Genomic DNA, 26,169 nt, shown 5'->3' on the forward strand with positions numbered 1-26,169 from the left:
GTGGAGACAATCATCATCATCATCATCATCCTCATCATCCTCATCATCATCATGTCCTCTGCCGCTGATCACACCCCCCCACACACACACTAATGTCCGGTTGTTGTTCACAGCTCAGGTGATGAGGGGTGAAGCGTTTTTTGAATCATGATTGTTTCCTGATTTGAGTCATTTCACTGAGATCAAAACCCACGAGGATTATTTTTTTCCAATTCCGTCATTGCCAAACAGTGACGACACAAACCAGGAAGTACAGTTCAGTTTAGAAACAGGGGCGGATCTAGTTTTTTTTTTCAAATCAGGGGCCATAAAAGGGGGCCAACAGTGACTCAGCACCACTCAACAGCTGTGGTTCTAGTAAATTTCCTATTTATTTTCTCCACTGATGTTTCAGATAATCCTCATTAAACGCAATCCGACGAACTGAGACCATGAAACATTCGATTATGAGACATAATTATTTTCTAAGAGTGAAGGGAAGATCTCCACCAATCAGCGACATTGCTACTACAGCTGAGGATTGTGGGTAGTGTAGTACTTCTCCTTGAATAATGAATATACAAACTTGTACAGGAGCCTCTAACTCTGTTTAACAAGCTCGTGGCTTGTGGTGCGTCTTCTTTGAATGGTTACGACATTATGGCTGACAATCAAAATCTCAAATCAGAAAATTAATCTGGATTATTACTTTGCTGTTGAGTTTTAAATCCTGATTCAGTAGGTTGCACATTTTATTCATTCCTTGTTTGCCGTTAGCTCTTAGTCAAGTACATTGTGTACTTCAAATAAGCTTAGACTATAAAAGTTCTTATCAAATTGTCGTATTCATTGTTAGTATTTTTTGTAAGTGACCGGTTTATTAAAAAAAAAAAGACAGGGGGCACTTTAGGGGCCAATCAGATTTTAGCTGGGAGGCTAATGCCCGGACCATCGCCCCTGGATTCAAATCACAGTATGTGCCGTCATTTGGGTACAATGCAATCTACACATAAACCCCAAAGCCACAGACATTGACGTCAAATGCACCTTTTGTGGATGTGAGCCAGAAACAATTATCGTGGCCCCATCTTTTGCACAATCAAAAGAAGAAAAAAAAAATGGAAATATGTTGACAGATCTTAATCACAGCAGTTTATGCATTGACTTGGACTGTGATAGGCACAGAGGGAACTCACATCATCGCATCTCACCGCACCATATTGAACCATATCATATCCTATTGTACCCTATTGTATCCTATCATGTATCGTTACATATTTCTCTTCATCACCAAGTCAAAGATGATGGGTTTTTTACCACGATGACTTGCGACTCTCACTTTGCCCGACTTGACTCACCTTTGCTGTCAAACCATGTGACTATGGTATGTGGATAAACCGGATTTGTTCGTCTCAATCACTCCTTCCTTCATTTTTTAGCATTAGATAACTTCAGACAAAACTTTAAAAAAAATTTTTTCAAACAATCAAGATACAAAGTTAGCAGTGATAGTCTAAATGTGTTCCATATAATTAGTTTTCATTGATTTCCATTGAAATATCAGTGTTCTTTTTTATGTACATTCAGGCTCCGTCTGTGTTCAGTCCTCCTCAAGGTTGCGAGACTGGAATTTCATCTTCATTGCGCCGGGTGGAGGCGAGGCCGTCATGTTTTTGTTTGCAGGTATGCAGGTGAAGGAAACACAAAGACTGATGGGACAACAGGAAAAGGGAACAAAAGGACACGTTAGCCCTGCAGGCCGAGATTCCTCCGACTTGGCGAAGCTGCTCGTCACATCCACATACGAACGACCTGATTGACGGCCGTGACATGATTGTGAAGTCATGTGAACACTTGCTTTTGTATAGCACTATATATAGTAACATTGGTCCAGCAAATACATGGCCCCTACAGCCTCTCCTCCTCACTCACCCTCCCACTTCTGAGCCTATGACTCTTGTATCTCTATGAGTCACTCTGCCTTTTAACTCAATATTTTTTTTTAATGTTTATGACAGCTCTTGCTTCACAACACAGTTCAGTAGTAACACAAGCTGCAGCCCCCAGATTGACGCACGGTAGAGTCAACACATATTGAACGTTCAAACCTTCATGACAGTAAATGTGTTGTGATAGTTTTACCCAGTTTGACCTGATAAACTTCCAACAAGCTGTAAATTACCAGCAGCATTTTCAAATGCTATCCACTAGACAGCAGTAGATCACATATAATCAGAGGGAGCTTCCTCTTAACCCTTTTTTGTTGAGGCTTCCTGTCATTACAGGATAAACTGCATGAATGATCCTGTATGACTACTTGACACTGTTAATAACAGCAACAATAATATTAATAATAATAATAATAACTCTGCAGAACGTGTCCCATCGCTTTCTAAAAGATTAGTTTGTGCCGAACTTGCTTTTCACATATTTTGACTTTGCCTGCTATTCAGACTGAACATTTCTCTTCAGTCCTTCTGTCTGAGTCGCTGAATGGAACTGAAACATCCGCTCTGTTGCAGATGGGATGTCCACCAACCAGAAAGTCTGCGGTATGTTATCCAATTCCTCTCGTCTGGGTTTTGAAGTTCCCTCGGGCAAATACTGATCCCCAAATTCTCCCTAACGGCTGTGCTGACAGTGTAAGAATGATGTGTGACCAAAAAAGTGTAGTTTGTGAATTTGACTCGTACTGTAAAGCACTTTGAGTGATCGACAAGACTGGGGAAGTGCAATATGGATACATTTCCATTTATTTACTCCTCGATGCAACACAGAAAGAATCTGGACAAATGAAATTAAACTATGATTTTTGCATTAGAGACTTTGTCACAGCTGCAACTCCGAAGCAAGGAGCAAATAAAGGCTGATTGATTGAAATATGTAGTGAAACCCCCTTTTCTCTCATGGGTTATTTCTGATGCTTCAAGCTGGATTTCCATATTTTCTCCACCTGAAGCTTTGCAGCTGTTCAAAGAGGAAGTGAATTACCTTATCAAGTACATTAAATACATATTTTAGATTTTTCATCTGGAACCAACTTAAATGTGTTAACTTCATTCAAAATAGAGTAGGTTTCTCGGAAGAGTTATATTTGAAACACTTGAAACGAGAAGTACAGTCGATTAAAAATACACCGACATGGAGTTTTTGTTCTGCAAATCAGGCTTATTCATCGTGTGAACGGTCGGGTTTCATTATACATTAAAGTCTCCACCTTGAGAAATTGTATGTTATGATTCGGCACTTTACAAATTAAACTGAATTGAATAGAATAACGAGAATGGCACTCTGAAGAGCACATACCTCCGCCGGGGCCCAACAGTCCCCTTTAATTCAATCAAGCCACACAAATTTCACACAGACACAGATATCAGTCCCTGAAACGTGCCTGATCAAGATCTCTGTATTATCGTTTTAGAAATTTGCAAATATATGGAAAAACGCCCCATCTTGCAAAGTTAATTGTTAACACACAAATACATTTTTCTTTCAACTTAAAGCGATCAATTGTGTTGATGTAACTTGTCGATGTTCATTGGAACAAACTCGAAGTTTACTTATACTGTATGTGTTAATCCAAATAAAAAATAAAGCTTTGAGGTATACAGCTCAATATTGATTTCTATACCAGGTTTAAGGTTAAATTGTTTCTCACATGCATGTGCGTGAAGTGATAATGTTGTTTTCCTGTTGGCCCGGCATATTCAGCCTAAAGCCTCAGAGTTATTAGAGATGTGTGAAAGCTGAAAGCAGAAGCTTCGTGGACTACTTCCTGTAAAAACCCACAAACTAGCTTCTTTTGAGAGATTGCACAGTCCCACAAGCGGTAATCTCTTTGAAGCAGCCAGAGAGACAGCACACACCTCAACATGCAGTGCCATTTTAATGGAACTCTGCTGATCCGAGTCCTCCCTCCACTGTTGGTGACAGAGATCATTCTGGGGATCCTCGGCAATGGTCTGGCCCTCTGGATCTTCTGCTTCCACCTGAAGCCCTGGAAGAGCAGCACGGTGTTGCTCTTCAACCTGGCGGTGGCCGACTTTCTGCTCATCATGGCTCTGCCGTTCCGTGCCACCTACTACATGTACGGGCTCAACTGGATCTTTGGAGAGGCTCTCTGCAACATCTGCCTGTTCATGCTGGCTATGAATCGCAGTGGAAGTGTCTTCTTCTTGATGGCGATCGCCGTGGACAGGTACATGCGTGTTGTGCATCCCCATCATGCCATCAACTCTTTGAGTGTCTTCAAAGCCTTTCTAGTAGCACTTGGAATCTGGTTAGTCACCATTGTAATGACTGCACACATCTTCATGTCAGAACATCTCATCCAATCTACCAAAGATGCCAACAGGACGTACTGTGAAAGCTTCATGGTGGAGGCCGACCACCTCAACAATATGAGCTGGCACAAGTTTGAGTTCCTTTTTTCCTTCTACTTGCCGTTGCTTGTGATTCTCTACTGCACCATCCACATTATCAGCCACCTCAGAGGCAGACAGCTGGCCCAGCATGCAAAGATCAAGAAGGCTCTGTGCTTCATGATATTGGTGGTGGTGCTCTTCATCACCTGCTTCCTCCCGAGCAACATCACGCAGGTGGTGATTTGGTTCAAGACCAGTGAGGTGGCCAGCACCCGCCCCAAATCGGAAGTCTGTGACGCCTTGGAGGAACTGACCAGTGGATTCTACATCTCCATCAGTCTGACCTATCTCAACAGCGCGCTGGACCCCGTGGTCTACTACTTCTCCAGCCCTGCCTTCAAGAACATCTGCCGCAAAGCGCTTCACCTGCCCCTAGCAGAGCAGACTGAGAGCATAGGGAAGAAAACTCGAGACACCGGCTCCCACTCACTCAGCCAGCTGTGATCATGCAGAGACGATCAAGGAAATCAAAGGTTTTGATCAAAAGTCTCACATTTCTCTGTAAGTTATCACGTCAACAAAATTTAACTTTTACTTCTTATATTTATCAAATACAAATTGACTGCGCTTTTCTTTTCGACACATATTCTGATGTTAAGTTATGAAATAATTTGTTCAAGCAAAACCGTTATCCACCTCTGCTACAAGTCGTATTCTGGGGTAATTGTAAAAGATTAAACATTTTACAGGGGTCATGGAGAGGAGACTTTAATCATGTCTGTTACAGAACAACATGGACTCACATCCACTCCATGAGCTTCTGTTCACACCACACCAAGTAAAACTGGCAGCAAAACCATGAATGTGTCAAACTGAACAATTGAACGTCTCATTTGTGATTTGTGAAAGGAAGATCATGTTATTTCATCTTCCAAACCTTACACAGTTGCTTGAAAAGATGTGAAGGCTTATTTCTCTATGTATTAACTGCACTTTAAAAAAAATATTTCTTCTTTACTGCTATGTGAAACAGTGAAATAATTTGTTTTGCCATATTGTCACCAAACTACACCTCAAACCCCCCAAAAGTTTGATTCATTTTTATGATCTCATATGAATTAAATATAATCTCGGCATTACAAGAAAATTATACCATAATTATGAAAAAACATTTAATTGTTATATATATAAATATGAGATATAAAGATTTTTGGTTTAAAAAACATCTGTAGATTTATTGTTTTCCTCTTTGGTCAACGAATTGTCCTTCGATGCTGGAATGAGAAATAAAGATTTTTATCCTCATCTTATTTTCATGTGGTTTCAACATGTAAGCGTTTATACAGACTAAATACACAGAAGTCACCACAAGAATTGAGATCCATAAACCAAACAAAACAAACTCACATTTAACTTGCATCCTGCTGTTACATTACATAATATTAGTATATTAGAGAAAAAAAAAATCTTAAATGTCCAATATAAAACTAGAATGGGAGTCAGTGGAGCATATACCTTGACAAAGAATCCAGCTGCCGACAAACTGATAACTGACAAGTTAAACATAATCTCCTTGGCTGAGATAAAAATAATTTTTTCAAAAATAATTTTTTCCCTGGTTAGTTGTCATGCACTTGATTATATCAAGATAAATCTTTAATGCTAAGTGAAACAAATCCTCCTTAATAACTTGCTTCACATGAATAACACACACAGATGAAATGTATGTAGATGACTAATACTCCTTAGTTTGAGCAGCTCCTTTCATTTTTAGTTTCCCAGAAAGGTAAATCCCAAATACAACCACACGAGACGGAAAACTACACACATCTTCCTCTGTGTCAGCAGAATCGACTTTCACTGGTTTCATGAACTTGACAAGCCACAGACTAATGAGTTCAGTTAACTTCCGATCTGAATCAATGTGGTGAAATGGGAGACCCCTGCATGATGCGGCTGACAAATCTGCAGAAATGAAACAAGTCATGACAACAGGAAGCAAAATGTCAAAGAAATGTTTTCACATCCTGTGGAATCCATGCTCCAAATAACTGAGCTTTTCAAAGCGATTGAAGGCTGTAGCCAGCAACAGTACTGAGTTCCTAATAAAGTGCTTATAAATATAAAACAGCCAGGAGCTGCTGCTGCTTCTAAACTTGTTTCAAGAATTTCTACACACAATTGTCATTAATGAAAGACATTTATTCAGATATTACATGAACAATTCAAAGATAAATGTTAAGTGCAAATATTGCGTCTCTGCTCCAGATGGACCAAGTAAATGATAAATGATACAATGTACAGCTGAAAGAATCGATCCAGCTCATCCTGAAACTCCATTCTGCATTTGGAGAAACTCCTGAAAACCAAAAGTAGAATCGCAGAATTATTTTTGTGTTTCACTTATCACTGATAATCACAGAGATGTGATCGTGGAATAACAGTGTTAATGCCACACATGAATAACAGTTTAATGTTATGGTCGTGGTGTTTGTCCCAGGTTAAACTGGCTCGGGTTACCTTCATGCAGCTTGGCGACGGGGAGCCGTTTGTCAGCGTTTTCCCTCCCTGATGCTCTCTGTGCTTCATGTACTCACGAACGAGAGAATCAGCATCATCCTGACTGAAGAGCAGATATAAAAAGAAGTTGACGTGCAGAACTCGCATCATACATTTGAAAAGGTCAGAAGCATAATGTAGGTTTTGTTCTGTCAAAGATCCTCAGACACCAGGTGTCAGTTTGCAGTCACATTTGACTAGAGCACCATTAGGTTTCAAGCCCTGTAAAACCCCAAATAAATTTACATAAAATTAAACCAAATATTTAAACATCATTATAGCTCAGTTAGAACTCCCAGAACACAGCTGGTACAGTTTTCCTACCTTCAGGGGATAAACTGGTTGTAGAAGTGACAAAATTCAGTTTGAAAAACTGTGTTTGGGCAAAAGGACACATGTCCAAACTTTGTACACTGTCTGAAAGTTGGAGCAGGAAGTAAAGTTCCCCAACACTGAGCCACTGGAGACTAAATTAAAAGTATGCCAGATCAGAGATGTTTGTTGCTTCTCTGTGATATTTAGTGCCAGAGGGAGACAACATTTAAATAAGCAAAAAAACATACCAGTTCTGGCTGATCAGGTAGTCCACCAGGTCTTTCACCTGCTCTGGGTGGCCACTTAACACCATGAGCTGCTTCAGGTGCTTGAAGTGTTTGGTCTTCATCAGTTTATGGTGCTGCCCATTTTGGCTGATGAAAGTTAGAACAGTTTCCCTGATCTGAGGAGTCATAAAGACAATAATGTCATGTGATGTAATCATGCAACAGTTGAATTGAAATAAAAAGAAATGGCAATAAAGCTAGCAACAATGCAAATACATTTCAGGGCACTGGATGTCTCGTATCACTTCAGAAACACAAGCAAACACCCACTCACACAGACACACCTCTGCATGAAGTGTGGTTTTTAATTATACATTTTCAGAAACGAATGCAGATTTTAGTGCAAGCAATAAAGCTAACACCTTCAAAAGCTTTGAACTGGGTTTCCTGTTTAACACCTACACAGAAACATGTGACACTGCTATAGGCACATATGCAACATACTCTGTGTGTACTCTGAAACGGACAAAAATGTAAGACTTTTTAAGGCCTTTTAATTGTGAAATTGAATTTAAAACCTTAAAACAACTTTTAAGGCATTTTCTTGTAAAATTAAGACTTAAGGACCTGCAGTCACCCTGCTTGATAACGGTTGACATGTCGGTTCTTCTGTGGCACAAAGAGTCTAAATACACATGTAACCTAAATAAAGCTCAAACCTGTGAGGGGATTCCAGCCAGTTCACCAGTGTTCATAAGTTCCTCCACCTGCTCAAGGACGGTGACTGGGTTGCAGACGGACAGAAAGCCCTGCAAGCAGCAAAAACACACAGGTGCTCAAAGTGTGTGTTTACATTTAAAAGTTAATGTTCTTCCAATCTGTTATTTCTAACATGTTGTACTGACATGGACGTACTCACCTGGATCTGCTGGGCCTTTTTATTGGCACAGGGGATGAGAAGGAGAGTTCCCAGGGCAAAGGCGGGCAGATTGAACTGTGCAAAGCCATTTGCAATTCCTATCAGGTCCAAATTCAACAGGAAGGGGCACCTTGGGAAGAAAGACGACATCACAACTGGAGTAAATATGACACATTATTCAGGTCATCGCTGCCATGTTTGATAAATTAATAAAGGTCTCTTCCAAATGTTTCATGCAGCCAGGTTTGATATACTGGAATTTGTTAGCTCTGTTTTTGAAGTTACATTTTTCCCTGTCTGTTTGTTGGTTTGTTTGTTTGTCAAGAGGATTACACAAAAATTACTGAATGGATTTCTAGGAGACGTGGTGGAAGGATGACACATGGGTTGAGAAAGACCTGATTAAATTCAGGCAAGGATCCTGATCAGGGGGAAGATCCAGGATTAGTTTTGTTCTAATTAATTTTTTTACATTGGGAGATATAACTAACAGAACATAACTAAATCCTACTTGAGGAGGAGAACAAAGGTCCTGTAGAGTGTTGCCTGTTGATCAGGACTCAGGGGAACAGAAGCTGTCACCAAAATAAAAGAGATGACACAATGAGGAGCATTTCAGAGATTTACCGACCAGTGAAAACATTTACATTATCAAATTGAAGCCTAACAAAATTATGTACTTTTACCAGAATGTTGTACGATTAAAAAGTAAATCCATGTTGTTTGTCAATAGAGGTGAATTTAAGTTATAAATCTAGTACCTGAGACAAAAGGTGCCAGTATCATACTCCTCCAAGTCCTGGAGAAACTAGTTATCTGGGGCGAGAATAAAATAATTCAATAAATACATCAAAGAAACAAAAGGAAAAATTTCATAAAACGCTTGGCTCATCATATGTTGGAACAGGATATCCGGTGGTTTAGTGGTGAAGAAACGAGTTGTTTGACGGCATCTTTCTTGGTTTCACCCAGGCCACAAAACCGTAATTGATAAAACAAACATATCCGCTCTAGGCAGGCGTATATCTGAGCACTGCTTCTGGTGCAGGTTGCGTCAGTTATGTTTCTTGTGTTTTGTTTTAGTGATAAGTCATATATTTAATATATACATTTAACATTATGTATGAAAATGAAAACAACATATGAGTTTTAAACCTTACCTCCCACAGTGCAGGCACAGCTACAACTGCCTCTAGCACCCTCTGGAGGTGGCTGATCTGAGGGGAGATAATAAATACATGAAAGTTGTATTTCACACCTAGAAACAAACTACAGACAGAGATCACAAATGAGTGAGAATTGAGTTAGAGTTAATATAAATCAAGGCTCATGAGTTTGTACCAAGTTGAAGCTGAGCAGCTTCTGGAGCAGACTGTTCCACAGCTGAGGGTCATACACCTGATACTCCAAACACAGGTCTGCCACTAAACGCACCGCCTGAAACCGGGTGGCACAAAGGTGTTTTAGGTTCTCTGCATACAGCCTGTGTGATGCTTGTAACATTTATAAAATATCGAATCTAAAAATGGAGAAAAGAGACAGTACCTGTGGCTCATGACTGTGATTCTTCCACAGCCCTTTCACTAAGCCTTCTTTGGGACTACTGAGGAAAGACTGCAACGTGTAGGGGATGTTTAATGCCTCCAGTTGAGAGACAAAGATGTAGCACTTCAGGTAAAAGCTGCGTGAGATATGAAATACAGAAGAATGGATGATTATAAACCTGATTCATATTAACTTAAGTTCATACTGATTAATAGCTATCATGGCCTCGTACTGGATTTTGGTCCTAGGGATCTGTAGCCGAGCCTCCAGCGTATCCGCATCAACGAGGCGAACAAGACAAAGCAGCGCTCGAGTCCGATGGCAGAAGGTCAAGCGAGGCCCAGAAGTGCTGAGGGGCTACAGGAGAAAATCCAAAATTAAATAGAAGCCACTTTCTCCAGAATCTTTAACTGTTACCGACTCAATTGTGATGTATTCCTCACCCAGGTTTCAGCAGATAGGATAGGATTTAGAAGACGGACGGCTTCATCCACGGGGAAAGAATGCAGCATGTACACCACCCTGAGGACATTTAAAAAAGCAGATAACAAGAATTAAGTTGTAACCAAAAAAAAATCTAAATATGAAATACATTTTTTTAGGAAATAACCAGCAAGGACAACTTATGCTTTCTGGAGTTCCACTCCTTCTGGATCCAAAGTCCAACTAACTAAACTAAAAATCCTCTTTAAATATCTCACAGATGTAACAACGATAAGATCACAGTCGACCACTAACAAACATTTCCTCCTCCACCAAAGAGGCCATTTCCTGCAAGTCTGTGTGGTTTTTCGTCAGAATAGACTCAGTTAAAGTAGAATTTAACAAGAGGCTCCACATTCATTTTTTTAACACAGGCGACAAGCTGATCTTCTAATCTCCCTCTTCTAAAATGGCATGTGTCTTAAAATTACAACTTTATTCTTGTAATATAATAATTGTACTGATTTTTTCCCCCTTTAAGTGACCTTAATACTTTCAATTTTTAGTTCAATAAAAATATTTAACACATATTTACACTTTTTTGATAATAAACAGTAATTCAAGAGGGTAATCAGATGCAAAGTGCTGCAAACAAAAACGGGGATGTCATTACCTCATTAAGTCTGGGTCTTCCTCAATGTTGCTGACACATTCATGATTACCAATATCCTTTATTAAAGAAAACAATTGTCAAAAATGTACAAAATCTAAATTAAATTGTAGTAGTAGTGAATGAAACGTTGCTAAAGGGATGAGCTAAGCCTGTCAAACCTTAGCAACAACAGGGCCTGTTTTGCAGATCCACTTTTCCAGCATCATGTTTCGGATTTTCAGGAGATCCACGTTGTTGACTGCAGCTATTTCTTTAATCACAGTGTGGATGTCTGAGACAAAGACGAAGGATCCAGTTTAAAAAAGATCCCACATTGTTTATTTCCTCCTCCAGGTCACAGCATACCAAACAATTTCATCATGCCTTTTGAGGAAGTATGGTGCAGAGAGGTTAAGTGGAAAACTATTTATAGCTTATTGCAAACGGGTCAGTGCCATGGAATGCAGAAGAGCAAAATGGACTTAAAAAGACTTATGTGGGTGTTGAGCTCATAAGAGAATAAAGCTGATCACATTGTGGAACTTTACTTTAGCTTCTTAACTTAAGTGTACTCACCAGGATAAGTTTGACCTCCTGACTCTCTGTAGCGCAGATCCACGCTGCTGTGCTCATACAGGGCCACTATGAGCCTGGCCGGCATCCCGGTCAGTTTCAGATGCTCTGGGCTGTTCAGCTGGTTGGCAATCAACGTATTCTCAGTGGCCGAACGCTGGAACTGCAGCTTCAGCTTGGAAAGAAAGGTCTCCCCTCGGGCCCGCGCTGACTCCTGCATGGGATCCAGGGGAAGTAGATTAAAACAAACTAATGTACATGAATACATTTCCTAGATAGAGAGAGAATTTTCTCCAGGTGAAAAACACATACTGACCTCAAGGTTTGGATCTTTCAGCCATGCATCCCCGAGACCCAAACAGAACCTGAGTGAATGAGCCTTCTCGTTGCCTGTAGAGAGGAGAAAACAATTGAGTGCATATATACAAACATACTGAGCTGTGGAGCGTAGTGGTTGATCTGTAGGTTAGACCTGGTGGCAGTTCCTGGGTGATTTTGTGGGCGGTGGCAGCTGCCCACTCTGGGCTCTGGATGCAGTGGATGTACTTCATCATGGTCTTAGCCACCTTGAAGGTCTCCTTCTTGTAGCCTTGATTTTGACCTTTTTTCTTCTGCTCTAAGAGTAGAGGCTTCATCTTCTTCTCAAACACATGGTTCGCTGACGACATGTATAACTTGTCAATGCTCACCTGGAAAGAGACAGGAAGGTATGAATAAACTCCAAAACAGTCAAACCTAATGGACAATAATCTTAAAATTTTGTGATTTTTAAAGACTACATGTTAGGGGAGTGGGCTGTACCTTCATCAGTTTGCTAATCAGAAGAAGAGTGGGGAAGGTCTCCTCACTGAGCTCAGGACCTTAACAGAAAAGTAGTTTAGTTTCCTCAGGCTTAACACATCTCATTAACTAATAATACATTTAAATATTAACAATAAAAATAAACATCTTGTCATCAGAGGCTTGACAATGAAGAGAAATGTTTAGAATCTATCTATCACCCACTTTAGGAACACAACTGCAGACTGATTTACCGGTGGTTAAATAAATTAGAAAGTAAGGAAGTAATTCTGACTTGATGCCAAGAGGTAAACAGAGCAAATCTAAAAACATCAATAGATTACTCATCACAAGAGTAATTTGAGTTTGTCAGCAATAATACTTGAGAATAAAAATAAGACTAAAATTACCGCCGTGTGATCGTAGGCCTCTGCCACTCAGTGCAGTTTCAGTCTACATACATTGTATATTTCAAGACTCATGAGGTCACTGTGACCATTGACCTTTGACCACTGAAATCTAATCAGGTATTCCTAGAAACCAGTTGAACGTTTGTGCCAAATGTAATGAAATTCACTATGGATGTCCCTGATATATCACGTTCACAAGAACATGAGTTCACTGTAACCTTGACCTTTAACCACCAAAATCTAATCAGTTCATCTTTGAGTCCAAGTGAACGTTTGAACCAAATTTGAAGAAATTCTCTCAAGGCCTTCATGACGTTTTGGGACAATGGGACAGACAGAAGGACGGACGACTACATTTTCTGACTCACAGATGATCTTCCAGTAATGTTTGGTCTGCATCAGCAGGTGGAAGGGCAGTCTGCTGTTGGAAAGGTGGTTTGGCAGGAGGTTGTTTTCCAGGAGATATGTGTTCTCCATGTCTGATGGAGGGGCGACTCGCTTGTAGGATTTCAGGTGCTGAAGGAGGGCCACGGCCTGGGCATTAAAAATATATTGTTTACAACTCTGTGGAATAATAACAACAATGAACTACTTAATGTAAAAAGTACATTTTTTTTACCTGACTTAAAGAAAAGCTGGTGACATTGTCATCTGCAGCCTGTATGATCTTCAGCACTACTTCAATCCTCTCATAGTTGTAAGGGCTGAGCTGTATGAGAAAGGCATTTTGTGAATAGCCATATTAAATTGTGTTTGGGAAAGAACAGAATTTGATATTACAACAGTTACAGTCTTGTGTTGCATCTATTTGCCATTGTGGATAATTGTATTTCTATATTTTAAAGAATGACTATTAATTAAATATGATTGTTTTATGTTTTTCTTGAATCAGCATCTAGGTGAAAAAAAAAAAAAAAAAATTCTATCCCAATCTTAAATTTGAAAACATTTCTCTCTTTAAAAATCATTAACTCACACCCCTCGCATCAATGAGAAGCTACTCTGAATATCCTTCTTCTAATTCCACCCTCTTCAATGCTCAAACCTTGACAAGGGCAGCACAGAGACTTTCAGTCAGCTTGCTGGTGCTGTGTAACATCGGGATTATCTGCAGGACTCGCTCCAGGGCATCTGCAGGACACAGAGGCTGCACCTCCACCTGTCCCGCACCTGGGTCACCAGCACCTTCCTCGTCCTCTTGGAGCAGCAGTAAGGTGGTGATGTACTGGTTGATGACACTGTCGCGGTCCAAACCAAAAGTGCTGCAGATATACGCAAGAGACTTTTAGCACAGTCTGGACCCAAAAATACATTTTATATTCCACATTGCAATGAACTGAAAATATGACAATGCAGAGTGAGCTGCCTACCTGCAGTACTGGAGAATAATGTCTGGAGTAATTCTCCTGTTCTTCACCAGGACAGGGATCAGACTACTCTTCATCTCAGGCTGCTGACGGAACACTGGCTGGATGGAAATCTGCAGCAGAGTAAGGGTACACATGTTGATAAAGACATTAAGGAGGGCCAGCCCCTTGGGAAATACAAAATATATTGATTCACTAATTCTATAGAAACGTTAATTCTGATCAGACTGCCCTTGGCCAAAAAGTTGTATTACCTCAAATTTTCCGAGCTTGATGCCCCAGTCAGCGTCAGTGATGACCGAAAGAAACTTCTCTTGTTCCTCTGGCTCATTGTACAAGCAGCAGAGATTGGCTCCGATTCTTGCCACAGCCTGAAATAATCAAGACAGAGCCGCTGATTAGATTTGCCGAGTATAACAAGGATGGAGAACTGCACATACACATGCACATAAAGAAGAACAGTGAGCATCTGGCCTACCAGGATTTTGTCGTAGTTTTGCCAGGTGTTGTCAATAACCTTCCACAGTGTTTTGAAGACTTCTGCTTTGGAGAGCAGCGTACAGAGTCCAATGGCAAGATCACAATCGACCACTCTCCAGTTGAACACCTGCGGCACATAGAAAATACAGATATAGTTATTTAAAAATGCACAAACATTCTGTGAATATGCTTCTACTCTCATGACACTGGAAAAGAACACACCTTGTTCAACAGAGCCACAGCCACAGCATTTAGAGAGGATGTGGTTGACTTTTGGAGATCATTCAGGCATATATTGTACTTCTTAAACTCTTGGGTATCATAAAGCTGAAAAACAAACGAGGATGTTATAAGGGTATAATAGCACTAGCATTCAGAGCACCACCGGACGTGTTGCAGTCATACCTGCATGCTTAGCTTTATGTCCATAACATTGGAGGTGACGTGCTGCAGGCAGCTGCCATACGAGTTGACCAGCACTCTGAGAGCCAGCTCCAGCTGACTGCACTGCTGTAACATCTGTAACATGTTGGCTAGAGGGCCCAGGAGGGGCCGCAGGTAGTTTGAACCTACATGTGGGACCAGACAAGACACAAGGTAAACATTCAAAACTACAACTTTAGGAAGAAAGAAAATGGAAGAATGTATTTGAATGCCTACCATCTTCAAATGAGCAGTGGGAAAGACAGGAACAGTCCAGTGGGTGAAGTTTGGCATCTGCAAGAAGGGGAAGCAACGGATTAAACCAGCCAGCTGCAGTATGCCTAAAGTGATGATATCCTAACAAGGACATTAAATAAATGATACATTTAAGCATCTTCCTACCCCAAGATATCGGCAGCAGGCAGTTGGTAATTTCATACTGGACAGGGAGCACCAACACTGGGTCCAGAACAATGCAGTCTTCGTTAAAAACGTCTTGGAAACTCCATTGAGAATGTGGATCTTTTTCTGCCTCCAAGGTCAAATCCTGTGATATGACACAGTTGAAATACAAAGTCAGCTGATTTGTGACAAAGAAACATTTATTGAATGTACTAATATGACATCATTTTCTTGCTGGTTTCTTTTTGGACAAATATTTAACTTTTAAGATATGTATATTATATTGCAAGTCTTACTGTGAATGCAGAAACTAACTCTTGAAATTCTGTCTAAATCCACCATGTCATAAACCTGGTTCATAAACAATTAAAAATAAGTAAAACATTATGGTTGATTTAAAGAAAGTGCATAGACCGAAATAAATATAACCAGACTGAAATAAAGTAAAAGCAAAGTAACTTGTTATTCTTTGGGAAAAGATAAGATACTGACCTTTGCTATAAAGCCATAGTTGTCTGATAACTGACACTGGTGATAGACATCCATGGCTATCCGTGTGCACTTGCAAAGCTCAAGACAGTCCAGGAGCAAATCTGGAAGAGTGATTATATTTATGTCATTTGAAACTGAAGCAGTTTTCACTGCACGTGATTAAACCAACACCTTCAAAATCGGAACACCATCAGGTGGTCAAAGCTGCACGCACGCAGCCGCACGCACAACGAGAACATTGTTGTTATGTGTTCTTTACCTGAGTGGCACACTGTGATGGCCTGACCGGCCAGATCATGGATGATTGCTGGCAAGTCTGTGTTATCAGGAAGCACCATGGGCACATCTGCCTCAAACATCTGACATAACGTCTTGGCAGCAGTGAACAAAACTTTCCCTGTGCTGGTGTTACAGTGGTGTTCATACAGCTCACTGTAGACACAACATAACAAAAAAAGAAACATGAGATTCTCCAAATACCTTGAAGCACTTTAAATATTATATACAGAAAACATAGGTGGAAAGATTACTAGCCCTAACTGTTTCCCACCGCCGCATTCATACTCATACTCATGGTGCAGCATCCACATGTGCAAACCTGAGGATCTTGAGGGCCTTGTCCACCTTGCCCACTCTCAACGCTCGCAGGGCCAAGTCAGACCAGAGCTCCTGTTCAGTGCGCTGCAGCTGTCTTCCTAGACGACGTAATCCAGCTTCTGTGGATATCGTCTTGGTTTTGCCATCTGGATCGTTAGCCACAACCGGAGTTGTCATAGATTTCCCCTTAGATGAACGGCGACCACGAGTGTTTTCATAGGCTGTGATGTGATGGTCCTGGATTTGTTTTCTGATGTTTGGATCCTCATAGTTAGATGGCGTGAAGAAAACATCAAAGTCCTCCTGATGGAGAAGTAGACAAAAAGGCTGCAGGTTAAACACAAAACGAAAGAACAGATAGAATAACATTTTAAAAACATTGCTTAACAGCAGGTCACCTGTAGGTCAGCGATCGCCTTGAACATGATGAGGTTGTTCTCACACTCCATGCTTTTAAGAGCATCATCTGCAGAGGACATGAAACAGATGTTCAGATCCACTTTTCTAAGATTTATTTCCCTAATTTTTGTCTGTAAGCTGTCTTGAGACAATCATTGCTGTTTTTATATCATTACAGATGACAGGAATACAAAAGGTGCTTTAAATAGCTTTGATGATTTACTGCTCCAGATAGCAAAAAAAAAAACACGTTCCTAAAGCATCAGTATCAGTTATGTAATGATTAGGTTTCAAAGTGTGCCGGACTGTGCTCCCTGTGTCCCCCTGCTGTTCATGTTGTAGAATTGAGTTGAGTGAATACTTACGTTTTTGGATGATGTGCAGGTATTTCAGAGCCTCCACCATCACCTGAGCTATGACCATCTTATGCTTCTTGTGCTGTTAAGGCAAGGCCAAGAGAAAGTTCAGATGTATAAACTGCCAGAATGAACACTACGGTCACCATAATGCTGTTCTACTTTTTATGTTCACATCTTGAGGTGAACATTTAAAGTATGATCTACTTCCATGCATATTTGCGCTGTGTATGTGAACATGTGAGCACATGGGTTTTGTTTTATTAGATACACAGGAAAAATCCTGGTACATCAGATCAGATATCTGTCAGCCATAGCAGAGATGCCACATTGAAGTAACATTTGCTTCTGAGCAAGAACAACCTTAACCCTAACCCTTTAGTTTTATAAAGCAGATTAAAAAATAACCAAGTATGAACTCAACTGTCTTTAAATTGAATCTACTTGAACAAAATTGAGCCTTGTATACACCTACTTAAAATGCAAATCAACTTTTATTTCAGACACAAACCATTGTCCCTCCCCTCACCTCGTCAGATATGTGGGCTTTGTCCTCCAGCTGCAGCCTGGCCCAGGACGTGAGACGCTCAAACACAATTTCTGCTTCTGCAGACGTCAGCCTCTTCAGGACCGTCATGCATTCCTCAGTCTGCAAACAGAAAAAAAAAATTATAATAAAACGTCCTACTGACATGCCAAGAATTAAAATAAAGATACACAATATAAAATTGGGTGATATCATTTTTCCAGACCGATCAACATACCTTGCCTTGACCAATCAGCTGGATGAGATACAAATAATTTATCTGCGAGGTTGGAAGTTTGTAAGCCTCCGCAAGTGTCAGGGAGTCTTCTAAAGACATCGGCAAGTCTTGCTTCAGGATGTATCTAATCAGTGTCTGGGGAAGATATATAGGAATCAGAAAATGTATAGTCAGGTATAACATAAGGTCTCATAATTAATTAATTAAATCAAACATACCAAAATTTGAGTGTTGTTAGAGAGGTTGAAGTTACGGATCCCGTAGCCACGGAGAAGTTTCCTTATCTCCATCAGACGGTAGCTCTCCTTTAGAAGCTCTTGTCTGGAGAGTAAATGAGACGGAAGAAGATCATATAAATGTATGTAAATGTATGTATAACATTTATAAATAAATGATGGTTCATTTGTCACATTAAAAGGTAACTATTTCAAGGTGAGAAGAAAACAAACATACTTTGGTCCATCCATCTCAAGGTACTGCTGAACCAGTTTTTCCACCACATTACTCCAGGGTACGACAGCTTTCTGCATGATCTCCAGCACAGCATCCACCATCAGCTGACAGGAAATACAATAATGTGAGATTTGGAACGTAAACGTTTCTCTCCATCTTATTTCTGGCTTTTCTGTTGCTGTTAAGGCAGGTTTGGTTTTCAACTCAAATACCTGCGCTCATGAACCTTGAGCATGTTGTGAACTGTGTTGTAAGTGAAGTGTTGTTGGGAAACCTACATCAGTATCTGTCATACAGCCAAGTACAGCCACTGCTTTTGCTTCCCACTCTGTGAACAGGGTTGTGGTCTGAGAACTGCAGCGCTCCAGCAGATCCTAGTGAAGATGAGATTGAGAGGAGAAAAAAAGGTGTCATTGCACACTAGGAAAATAAAAAGTGGAATCACCCGTTAGGCTGTGGCGGAGGTTTACCTTGATGTACTGCAGAAGTAGCTCATCAAAAGGAATGTCATGCTCTTCAGCATAGGGCAGGATGCTGTTTTCCACTGTGGCAGCGATCAGCTCTGGAGCCAGCACTTTGTCCAGCATGAAGAACGCGACACTCCGTTCACTTCCCTTTCAAATTCACAAAAGAAGAAAGGTTTTGAAGTAGGAACAACACAGAACTAACTCAAAATGTACTAAGAATATAGCTCCATTTTTATATGTGAAAACTGAACATTTTGCAATATGATGTGATTCATGGCAACAAGCTCGCATTTGATTTTTTGATTTTATGAAATAACATGGTAAAAACACGTGATACAATTTGATACCTCTAGTCAGATGTTAGGGCTGTCACTTTTTTCAAAAATCAAGTTTGACTGAATTTGACATGAGGCGTTTGAATATGTTTTAAATGATAGTGAGCGCCCTCTGCTGGATTATAAGGCAAATATACTTTAGATAGTCTGATGTATATTTACAGTTTGAATTTAAACTTTTCCCCACACAATTGGTTGAATGTTGGAAATTTCTAATAAAAGTGAAAGCCCCATCAGATGTCTACTAAAATCTCGAGACGCACATTATTTACTGACTTAGTTTTCATTGCTATTTTATCCACTTTTGTAAGTTTTGCTAAATATTTAATTGAAGCGCAGGTGTAATTAGATTACACCACTAATAAAAGACACACCTTCTCAAAGACCGAAAGTGAAAGCCTGCAGCTATATTTACGGTGAAGGTCCAGCAGCTGACGGAGGTTCGACACCAGGGACTTGAGATTCTCGATCTCCTCTGCATCGTAATTATCATCCTGATAAAAAAAATGAAACAAATTTAGTCTTGCTTATTCAGTTACATATATGCTCACAGGGAGATCATAACTGAGAGTACAAACTGTCATTCAAAGCACATACAGGAAATGTGGCCAACTTACAGATTTCATCCACGTCCATAAAGAGGGCAGTCCAAGCACAGCCAAGTCGAACCCGTTCTGTGGCCAAGCTCCCTGGAAAAACAAGTTACATTCATCATTGTTGTTTTGACTAAGGTGACTGACTCAAAGCTTTTGTGTTTTACACAACTCATTGAAAAAAATACAGTAATCTAGAAAGATTTGAACAACTGATAAACAGTACGTTCCCTTACTTCACTAATTATTATTATCTATGTTTTTAGCTTGCATTGCTATTCTTGCATCGTCCAAATCAACATGGATAATCGCTGCTGCTTTCTCATTTTACCTTTTCTGTCAGCTCCAGATTCCTTGCCCTCTGCTCTAGCCATCTTGCCAGGATTCTCTATGATAAAGACAATAAATGTTACTACTGAAAACATAGGAGCACATGGTGAAGACAAGTACTTTATGCTTGAAGGGACATATCGTACTTGTCCTGTTGGGAGAGCTCTCCTCACAAAGGGAACAACAACTGTCCTAAACCATGGACAGAGGTCTTGGGACGTCACATCCTCTGGGATGGCACTGAGCACAGCTTCAAGCTGGCGCTCATCAAACTCCAATCCAACCTGACCCTGTCACAAAACACAACAGTAAACAACATCACAACTGACACAAGACTACAATGTTTCTCACAAAAAATTTGCTTTGTTTGTTTGGCCATTTTTATTGATGTAAGGATCGAATTTAAGCATCAGCATTATTGTTGTAGTGTATATACGCAACAATGATAATGGGGAACTTTGATCAGTCCTTTTGATGATTTAATCATTTATTACCTCATATCTGAGCCAAAGGAGCTGAGCACCCTTCATGTCTCCTTCTCTTAAGTGCGTCAGAATGTCTCCTAAAATGTCAGTGCTGTTCAGAAACTCGATCCAGGCAATGCCACTATGGGTGACAGAGAAGCATACGGAGGTCACAAATGAATGTGCATAAATGGACAAACTGCAATACAGACATTTTTACTGTGTAACATATGGTAATTGGACCACTTTCGTAGTGATTTTTCAGTCTTATCCGCCCCTCAAAGAAGTAGTTTTCCCCCATTCACAGCCGCCCAAAAACAAACTGTTGGCCACTGAACCTACTTGAAATTGTCCGGGCTGTAGAGGCTACAGAACGTTGCCAGTCTGGCCAAGGCCTCTTGGATCTGTAAAGACGAGTATCGTGTGGCAGCGTGGTTCAGCATCTTCTCTGCTGTGTCAAAGGTTGGCCATGGCGCCTTGAGGCAGTATTCCACCACATACTGCTCATCCTAGGCAGCGCAAAAAAGAACCTCTATTTAGAAGCAGGTTGATACTTGGCACTAATAAAATGTTCTGTATAATCAACACACTGGAAACTGAGAGTAGATCAAATACTGAGACAGCTCAAATAGAGCGATGTTACACTCACTGTGATCTTCATCAGGTTGGTTTTGGCCTCATCCACAAGTTCAGACCACACATTTTGTCCATATCCACCCACCGATGCAGAGGCCAGCTGCTCCAGCACAAAGTCGAGCTTCACCTTATAAACAAGCTGAACAAAAACAGGACAGTTAGCTGTGTGTAGCCCAGGTTAGGCTTGGAAATGATCACCCACTGCACCTCTATTCTACAGTAATAATACTACTTGTAAAGTATTTCTACTTTAAAAATCCCACTTCTTTGGTCAAAGAGTAAAAACATATATTACCCTAATGAACACTCAGGGCCGAGGGCAAAAAGCCCCCATCACATGACTGTCACACTTTACAAGACAGACACACAAACCTCTAAATCCAGCTCAAATGTGATGGCAAACTTCTCAGCCTCTTCAAACATGTGTTTGTGAAGAAGTCTGCTTAGTCTGGGAATAACAGAAAAGTCAAGAAAATCTGATTACATCGGCAGTTACTGAAGCAATGTATGTGTATGTGTCTATGTAGTAAAATTAGATACCTGTTTTCAGGCAACGCCTCTGTGAAGCATCTGACAACAACAGACGATATATTCTCTCCTTCGCTATTTAAACAAAAAAAAAAAAGACCATTGATGATTTTAAAACATTTACCTGAACATGCGAGTTGTGGCTTAACTTCATACTAATCACACAAAACATTTCCTACCTTTCTGGGTTCTCACAAATCCCCTCAACTAAATAAATTGTGTCCTGAAATCAGAGGACAAAGCAATTTAATTAAATTAACAGCAATTTCAACAAAAAGAAATAGCACAAGGAAAATCCATACATATCATAATTCAATTATGTTTTTTCATCTACCATGTTTATCTTTGTCTGGACAAGACAAGAGACTGAGGAGACATCCAGAGAGTAGCAAATCGTCATGGAGGGCAGAAATCGAATTTGTAGCGAGTTGATCTAAAAAAAAATTTTAACCAGCAGATCAAGTTTAGAGTAATATATAAGACAATATATACAATATTCATTAAACGTTCTTGAAAAGGAGGAGTTGTACTGATACCTGACTGCTGTCTTGCTTTGTCAGTGCGATCATCTTCATGCTGCCCTTGTCTTGGCTGTTACACAAACATAGTGATTTACTTCTTTTAGCGTTGTTTAAAAGGAGGCACTGCCCTCTGTATATTATCAACAGCAACAGTATGTGATTAAACACTGATACATACGCCACCATAGAAGCAGAGCCACATTCAGTGGTGAGTTCAAAGTCGTGAATGACAAGATCAGGCCAACAGTGAATCATGACGAGGAAATGCAGGTCCCAAAGACTCAGGACGTCCTGAAACCAAAGAAAAAACATTAGGAAATCTATATGTAAACTTCAAGTACTTTATGATTGAATAACATCTACTGGTATATCAAACAATAACATGGAGACACCACTAAACTCACCTCAGTGTCAAGAAGATACAAGAGATTTTCCACCACCACCATTTTTCTCACGCCTTTAAAACATAAAGAGAACATTGTTATATCACAACTCTGGCATTTAAATTTTGTATTTCTGTATTACTTCTTTCTTTAACCTAACACTTGAAATTGTAGTGCACATGTACAAAAAGCTGATTCCACACAATCATCATTTGTTGATTCCAGAAGAGAAATGTTAATAATATGATAATAATAAATATTCAGCGTCTCACAAAATGAAACATTAAAAATGTGTAGCTGCGATATTTACAGAAATTTACCTGGAATTAAGTTACTGTTGACGGACTGAGCAAGACTCATCTTGGCCTGATGAGGGTCCATCATCCAGTGAGTCACAACATTTTCTTTACCCCCCTTTGAAGATAATAATGTTACTGCTTTATGTAAGGAGTAAATACCATTCCTAGACAGGTTTTATACAAAGGTGAGCACTGCCACAGACTTTAGTCCAATATGAAATGCAGAGAAATGACACAGTATGAGCAGTGACTAAAATAAAGTGAGCAATAAATATTTGTAGTATCATGGTACAAGAAGAAGAATTTGTTGTATTTGTTCCTTTAAGAATGTTTTCATTGACATGTAACCAACATATAATGGCAGGTTGTAAATAAATTATAAAATCACTGACCCCAATCAGTAAGTGGATTTCATTGCCCACATTATACATCACTGCAGTACAGCAGCCCTCATCATGGTAATCCTCAGTGGAGCAGAAGTCTATCTTGATGAGAGACTGAAGCTGCATAAAGGGAAAAAGTGATTATTTATGTGCTGTTCAAAAAGAAATGTAATTAACCATTATATAGAAAGAAGACTGTCATAACTTACCTCTTTCAATGCTCCCAAATCCATTTTTTCAATGGCTAGGTTGGCAAAAGAAAAATACATTTTAATTAGGTAAAAAATCAAGTGGCTCCAAGAAAACTGTAAACCGACTGTGCCTAATATTTTGATACCTTTCTCGATCTTTGCCAAAGCAAGGTTTGTGATGTGGAAAAACCCATCCTTAATGAGAAGGAAAACATGGTACATCCCTGCCAACCAGAAAAACACAGTTCACAACTTTAAAAAAATCCAACACTGTACAACAGCTAGAGAATGAATTCCAAATTCCTTCATGTTTTCCGCACACATACATTATGCAGTCATCTGTAACAAAAGATTCTTCTCATAACCATTCATAAAATTCACCTAAGGATGCTTTGTCCTCTTCTATGATGAGATAGCGATATGTTTTCTTTTCTCCACTTGATGGATTCTCTACCAAAGCCTACAAACACAGAAAATCACAAAAAGGACAACACATAAGTATAAAATAACCTTAGAAAAAGACAGTTATCAGGGCTGTTACTGCTGACTATTGTACTTCAAGTGTTGAAGGTGAATTCAGTTAGAATGGGGATATAACAATATAAGGTCAGACAGTGTAATCTTAGTGGGACTTATAGATATTTAAAAAAACATGCATACCCTGGTGAGAAGGATTCTCTTTTGGGGAACATGGATCAAATGAAGATTTCCATTTCTTTCACAGACCACCAGAAACTGTCCATCCAGACACGCATCAATAGCGTCCACATCAGTTTCTGAAAAATAAATCTTGGTTATTAATCAACAGTAATTACTGTGAGATGTCTAATTGCTGGAAAGACATGCTGAAGTCTGGCATGTGACTGAACCTTAGAATCATCAATAACAACATGATACAGGTTTAATATCAATACATTACTTGCAAACACAGTTAACTGACACAAACTAGATCAACTTGACCCCCTTTTCACAGGATTTGGGGTTTGAGATGTTTTCTGTCAGGAAGTGTATGAAATTCAGGACAGTCATGCCTTCACTCAGAGTTTTACGTATGGATGAAATTGTAGTGAAAGCAAATGATTTCCCTTTTTGCCGGGGACCCCTTGGTATTTCTCACAGAGCCTTCTCCCTTTGAGAGCCCATGGCTGTCACTGTCATCTGAGAAGTAACTAAAGCTGTCCGACATATGTAACGTAGTAAAACAATTCCTTCTGAGTTGCAGTGGAGTAGAGGGAGAACGCTGCATCAATTGTCAACACTGATGTAAAGTACAAGTACAAGTCAGATGGTAAAACAGTGTGAACATGCAGAAGGGGGTGTGAGCATGAAATCAATGATGCAGACCAAAGTGAAGCAGCAGCAGGATGGTCTGATAACTCTGGTCAAACAGGATGACTGTCTTGTCAGCAACAACGATGCTCCAGTTTGAACCACTGGAGGAGGAGAGGCAGGGATCCGTGAGCACCTGCGAGAGAGAGAGAGCATGTCCACCCAGTCAGTGATCACTGCTTTATGAGGATGGGCTTTACTAGTGGAGTACAGTTCGTGTTGTAGTGGTTATGAGACGTTACCTCGTTGGCAGTGGAGATCTTGACCAGCGTGTCCACCTGGTACAAGCCGCTGCCACCCTCCTCCCGGGACACGCTCCCCAAACACCGCACCGTGCTCGTGTCCTCGCTGGTCAGAAGCTCCACGTCGCTCCACGTCGCCATTCTGAGCTTCACCTGACGCGGAAGAAAACGGAGCCGTTTCTTATTCCGCTGTTAAACTTGGAATGTGACTTGGAATGCTACATTAACAGGGCTAGCTAAGTTAGCATCTAGTGTCACAGTAGCGTTTGAGCTTCGACTCAATGTTGTGATAACGCTAATGCTAGCGGTTGAGACGAGAAGTACAAACCTACAGCATTGAAGACAGACTGTTGAGACCTGCGGGTAACGGTTCATATGCGGGTTAACGTGTAGGAACAGTTTTCAGTGACTCACCGTGAACACGCAGATAAATATGACAGAAACACAATCCTCATAACTCACCTGTGTTCACTTTGTAATTTGGCGGGTTGTTGTGGGTCCGCGGTAGAAGTTTTCCCTCAGCGTTGCCTTCCAGCCGCAGCTTCCGTCGAAGGCTTCGAAGGCGGGTGCGTCTTTTTCACAAGGACAGACAGAAGTGAAGCCCGAGTAAAGCTTACTTTGTTAGTATCGATCTTTGATTTTATCCCGATATATATTATTGATCCGACATGTTTTGGCTGTGCAAGGTTTATAAATAATCTCGCCTGACAAGCAAAAATACGGGAATGAGTCGCTGCGCTCCACACAGAGGGGACGAGTTGTTTCAGAAATTTCTCGTGGGGTTGCCAGGTTGGATACCTTTCCGTCTGTTGCACTATTTTCTATGTGTTTTTAACGATCACTGTTCTTTCCTTCACCAACAATTAATTATTATTTTTTATTACTGATCCAACTTCAGAAAGAAATACCAGCGTAGTTCAATAATCTATTTTTATCAAACTCGCAAAACTCAGCCACCACAGTGGTACAAATGTAACACCGTATTATTT

General features: G+C 40.2%; 2 protein-coding genes across 5 annotated transcripts; one reads left to right on the plus strand and one right to left on the minus strand.

Annotated features, from left to right (window-relative positions):
* Window positions 1-3,827: 3,827 nt before the first annotated feature.
* Window positions 3,828-5,917, plus strand: LOC118114962 (hydroxycarboxylic acid receptor 3-like). Its single transcript, XM_035165767.2, has one exon. The coding sequence runs from the start codon at window positions 3,852-3,854 to the stop codon at window positions 4,845-4,847; it is 996 nt and encodes a 331-aa protein (XP_035021658.2). The 5' UTR covers window positions 3,828-3,851; the 3' UTR covers window positions 4,848-5,917.
* Window positions 5,918-6,524: 607 nt separating this feature from the next.
* On the minus strand, window positions 6,525-25,955 carry kntc1 (kinetochore associated 1). 4 transcript variants are annotated; one of them, XM_047341438.1, is made up of 62 exons: window positions 25,643-25,955; window positions 25,181-25,333; window positions 24,954-25,074; window positions 24,270-24,385; window positions 23,991-24,069; window positions 23,756-23,833; window positions 23,628-23,662; window positions 23,428-23,538; window positions 23,057-23,150; window positions 22,758-22,810; window positions 22,532-22,644; window positions 22,369-22,423; window positions 22,167-22,265; window positions 22,012-22,055; window positions 21,845-21,907; window positions 21,677-21,752; window positions 21,318-21,443; window positions 21,011-21,177; window positions 20,699-20,810; window positions 20,351-20,494; window positions 20,206-20,262; window positions 19,899-19,970; window positions 19,656-19,775; window positions 18,950-19,093; window positions 18,758-18,853; window positions 18,480-18,583; window positions 18,245-18,347; window positions 18,027-18,161; window positions 17,792-17,911; window positions 17,272-17,344; window positions 16,906-16,973; window positions 16,509-16,810; window positions 16,170-16,342; window positions 15,911-16,011; window positions 15,419-15,563; window positions 15,254-15,310; window positions 14,999-15,162; window positions 14,816-14,920; window positions 14,592-14,720; window positions 14,368-14,484; window positions 14,117-14,226; window positions 13,792-14,008; window positions 13,366-13,455; window positions 13,115-13,280; window positions 12,358-12,416; window positions 12,029-12,245; window positions 11,873-11,946; window positions 11,560-11,770; window positions 11,163-11,275; window positions 11,005-11,060; window positions 10,352-10,430; window positions 10,141-10,265; window positions 9,909-10,044; window positions 9,705-9,800; window positions 9,524-9,580; window positions 9,125-9,179; window positions 8,875-8,938; window positions 8,364-8,493; window positions 8,164-8,253; window positions 7,466-7,620; window positions 6,864-6,966; window positions 6,525-6,702 (listed from the first exon to the last, which is right to left on the minus strand). In XM_047341438.1, exons 2-62 carry the CDS (start codon window positions 25,319-25,321, stop codon window positions 6,667-6,669), a joined length of 6,651 nt encoding a protein of 2,216 aa, XP_047197394.1. In that variant the 5' UTR covers window positions 25,322-25,333; window positions 25,643-25,955; the 3' UTR covers window positions 6,525-6,666. The 4 variants fall into 4 exon arrangements, with proteins under 4 accessions (XP_047197394.1, XP_047197393.1, XP_047197396.1 ...); XM_047341437.1 differs by having other exon boundaries at window positions 25,595-25,955; XM_047341440.1 differs by lacking the exon at window positions 25,643-25,955 and adding an exon at window positions 25,513-25,634.
* Between the last annotated feature and the right edge of the window lie 214 nt (window positions 25,956-26,169).

The sequence above is a fragment of the Hippoglossus stenolepis genome, chromosome 9 (genome assembly GCF_022539355.2).
Source record: "Hippoglossus stenolepis isolate QCI-W04-F060 chromosome 9, HSTE1.2, whole genome shotgun sequence".
NCBI lineage: Eukaryota > Metazoa > Chordata > Actinopteri > Pleuronectiformes > Pleuronectidae > Hippoglossus > Hippoglossus stenolepis.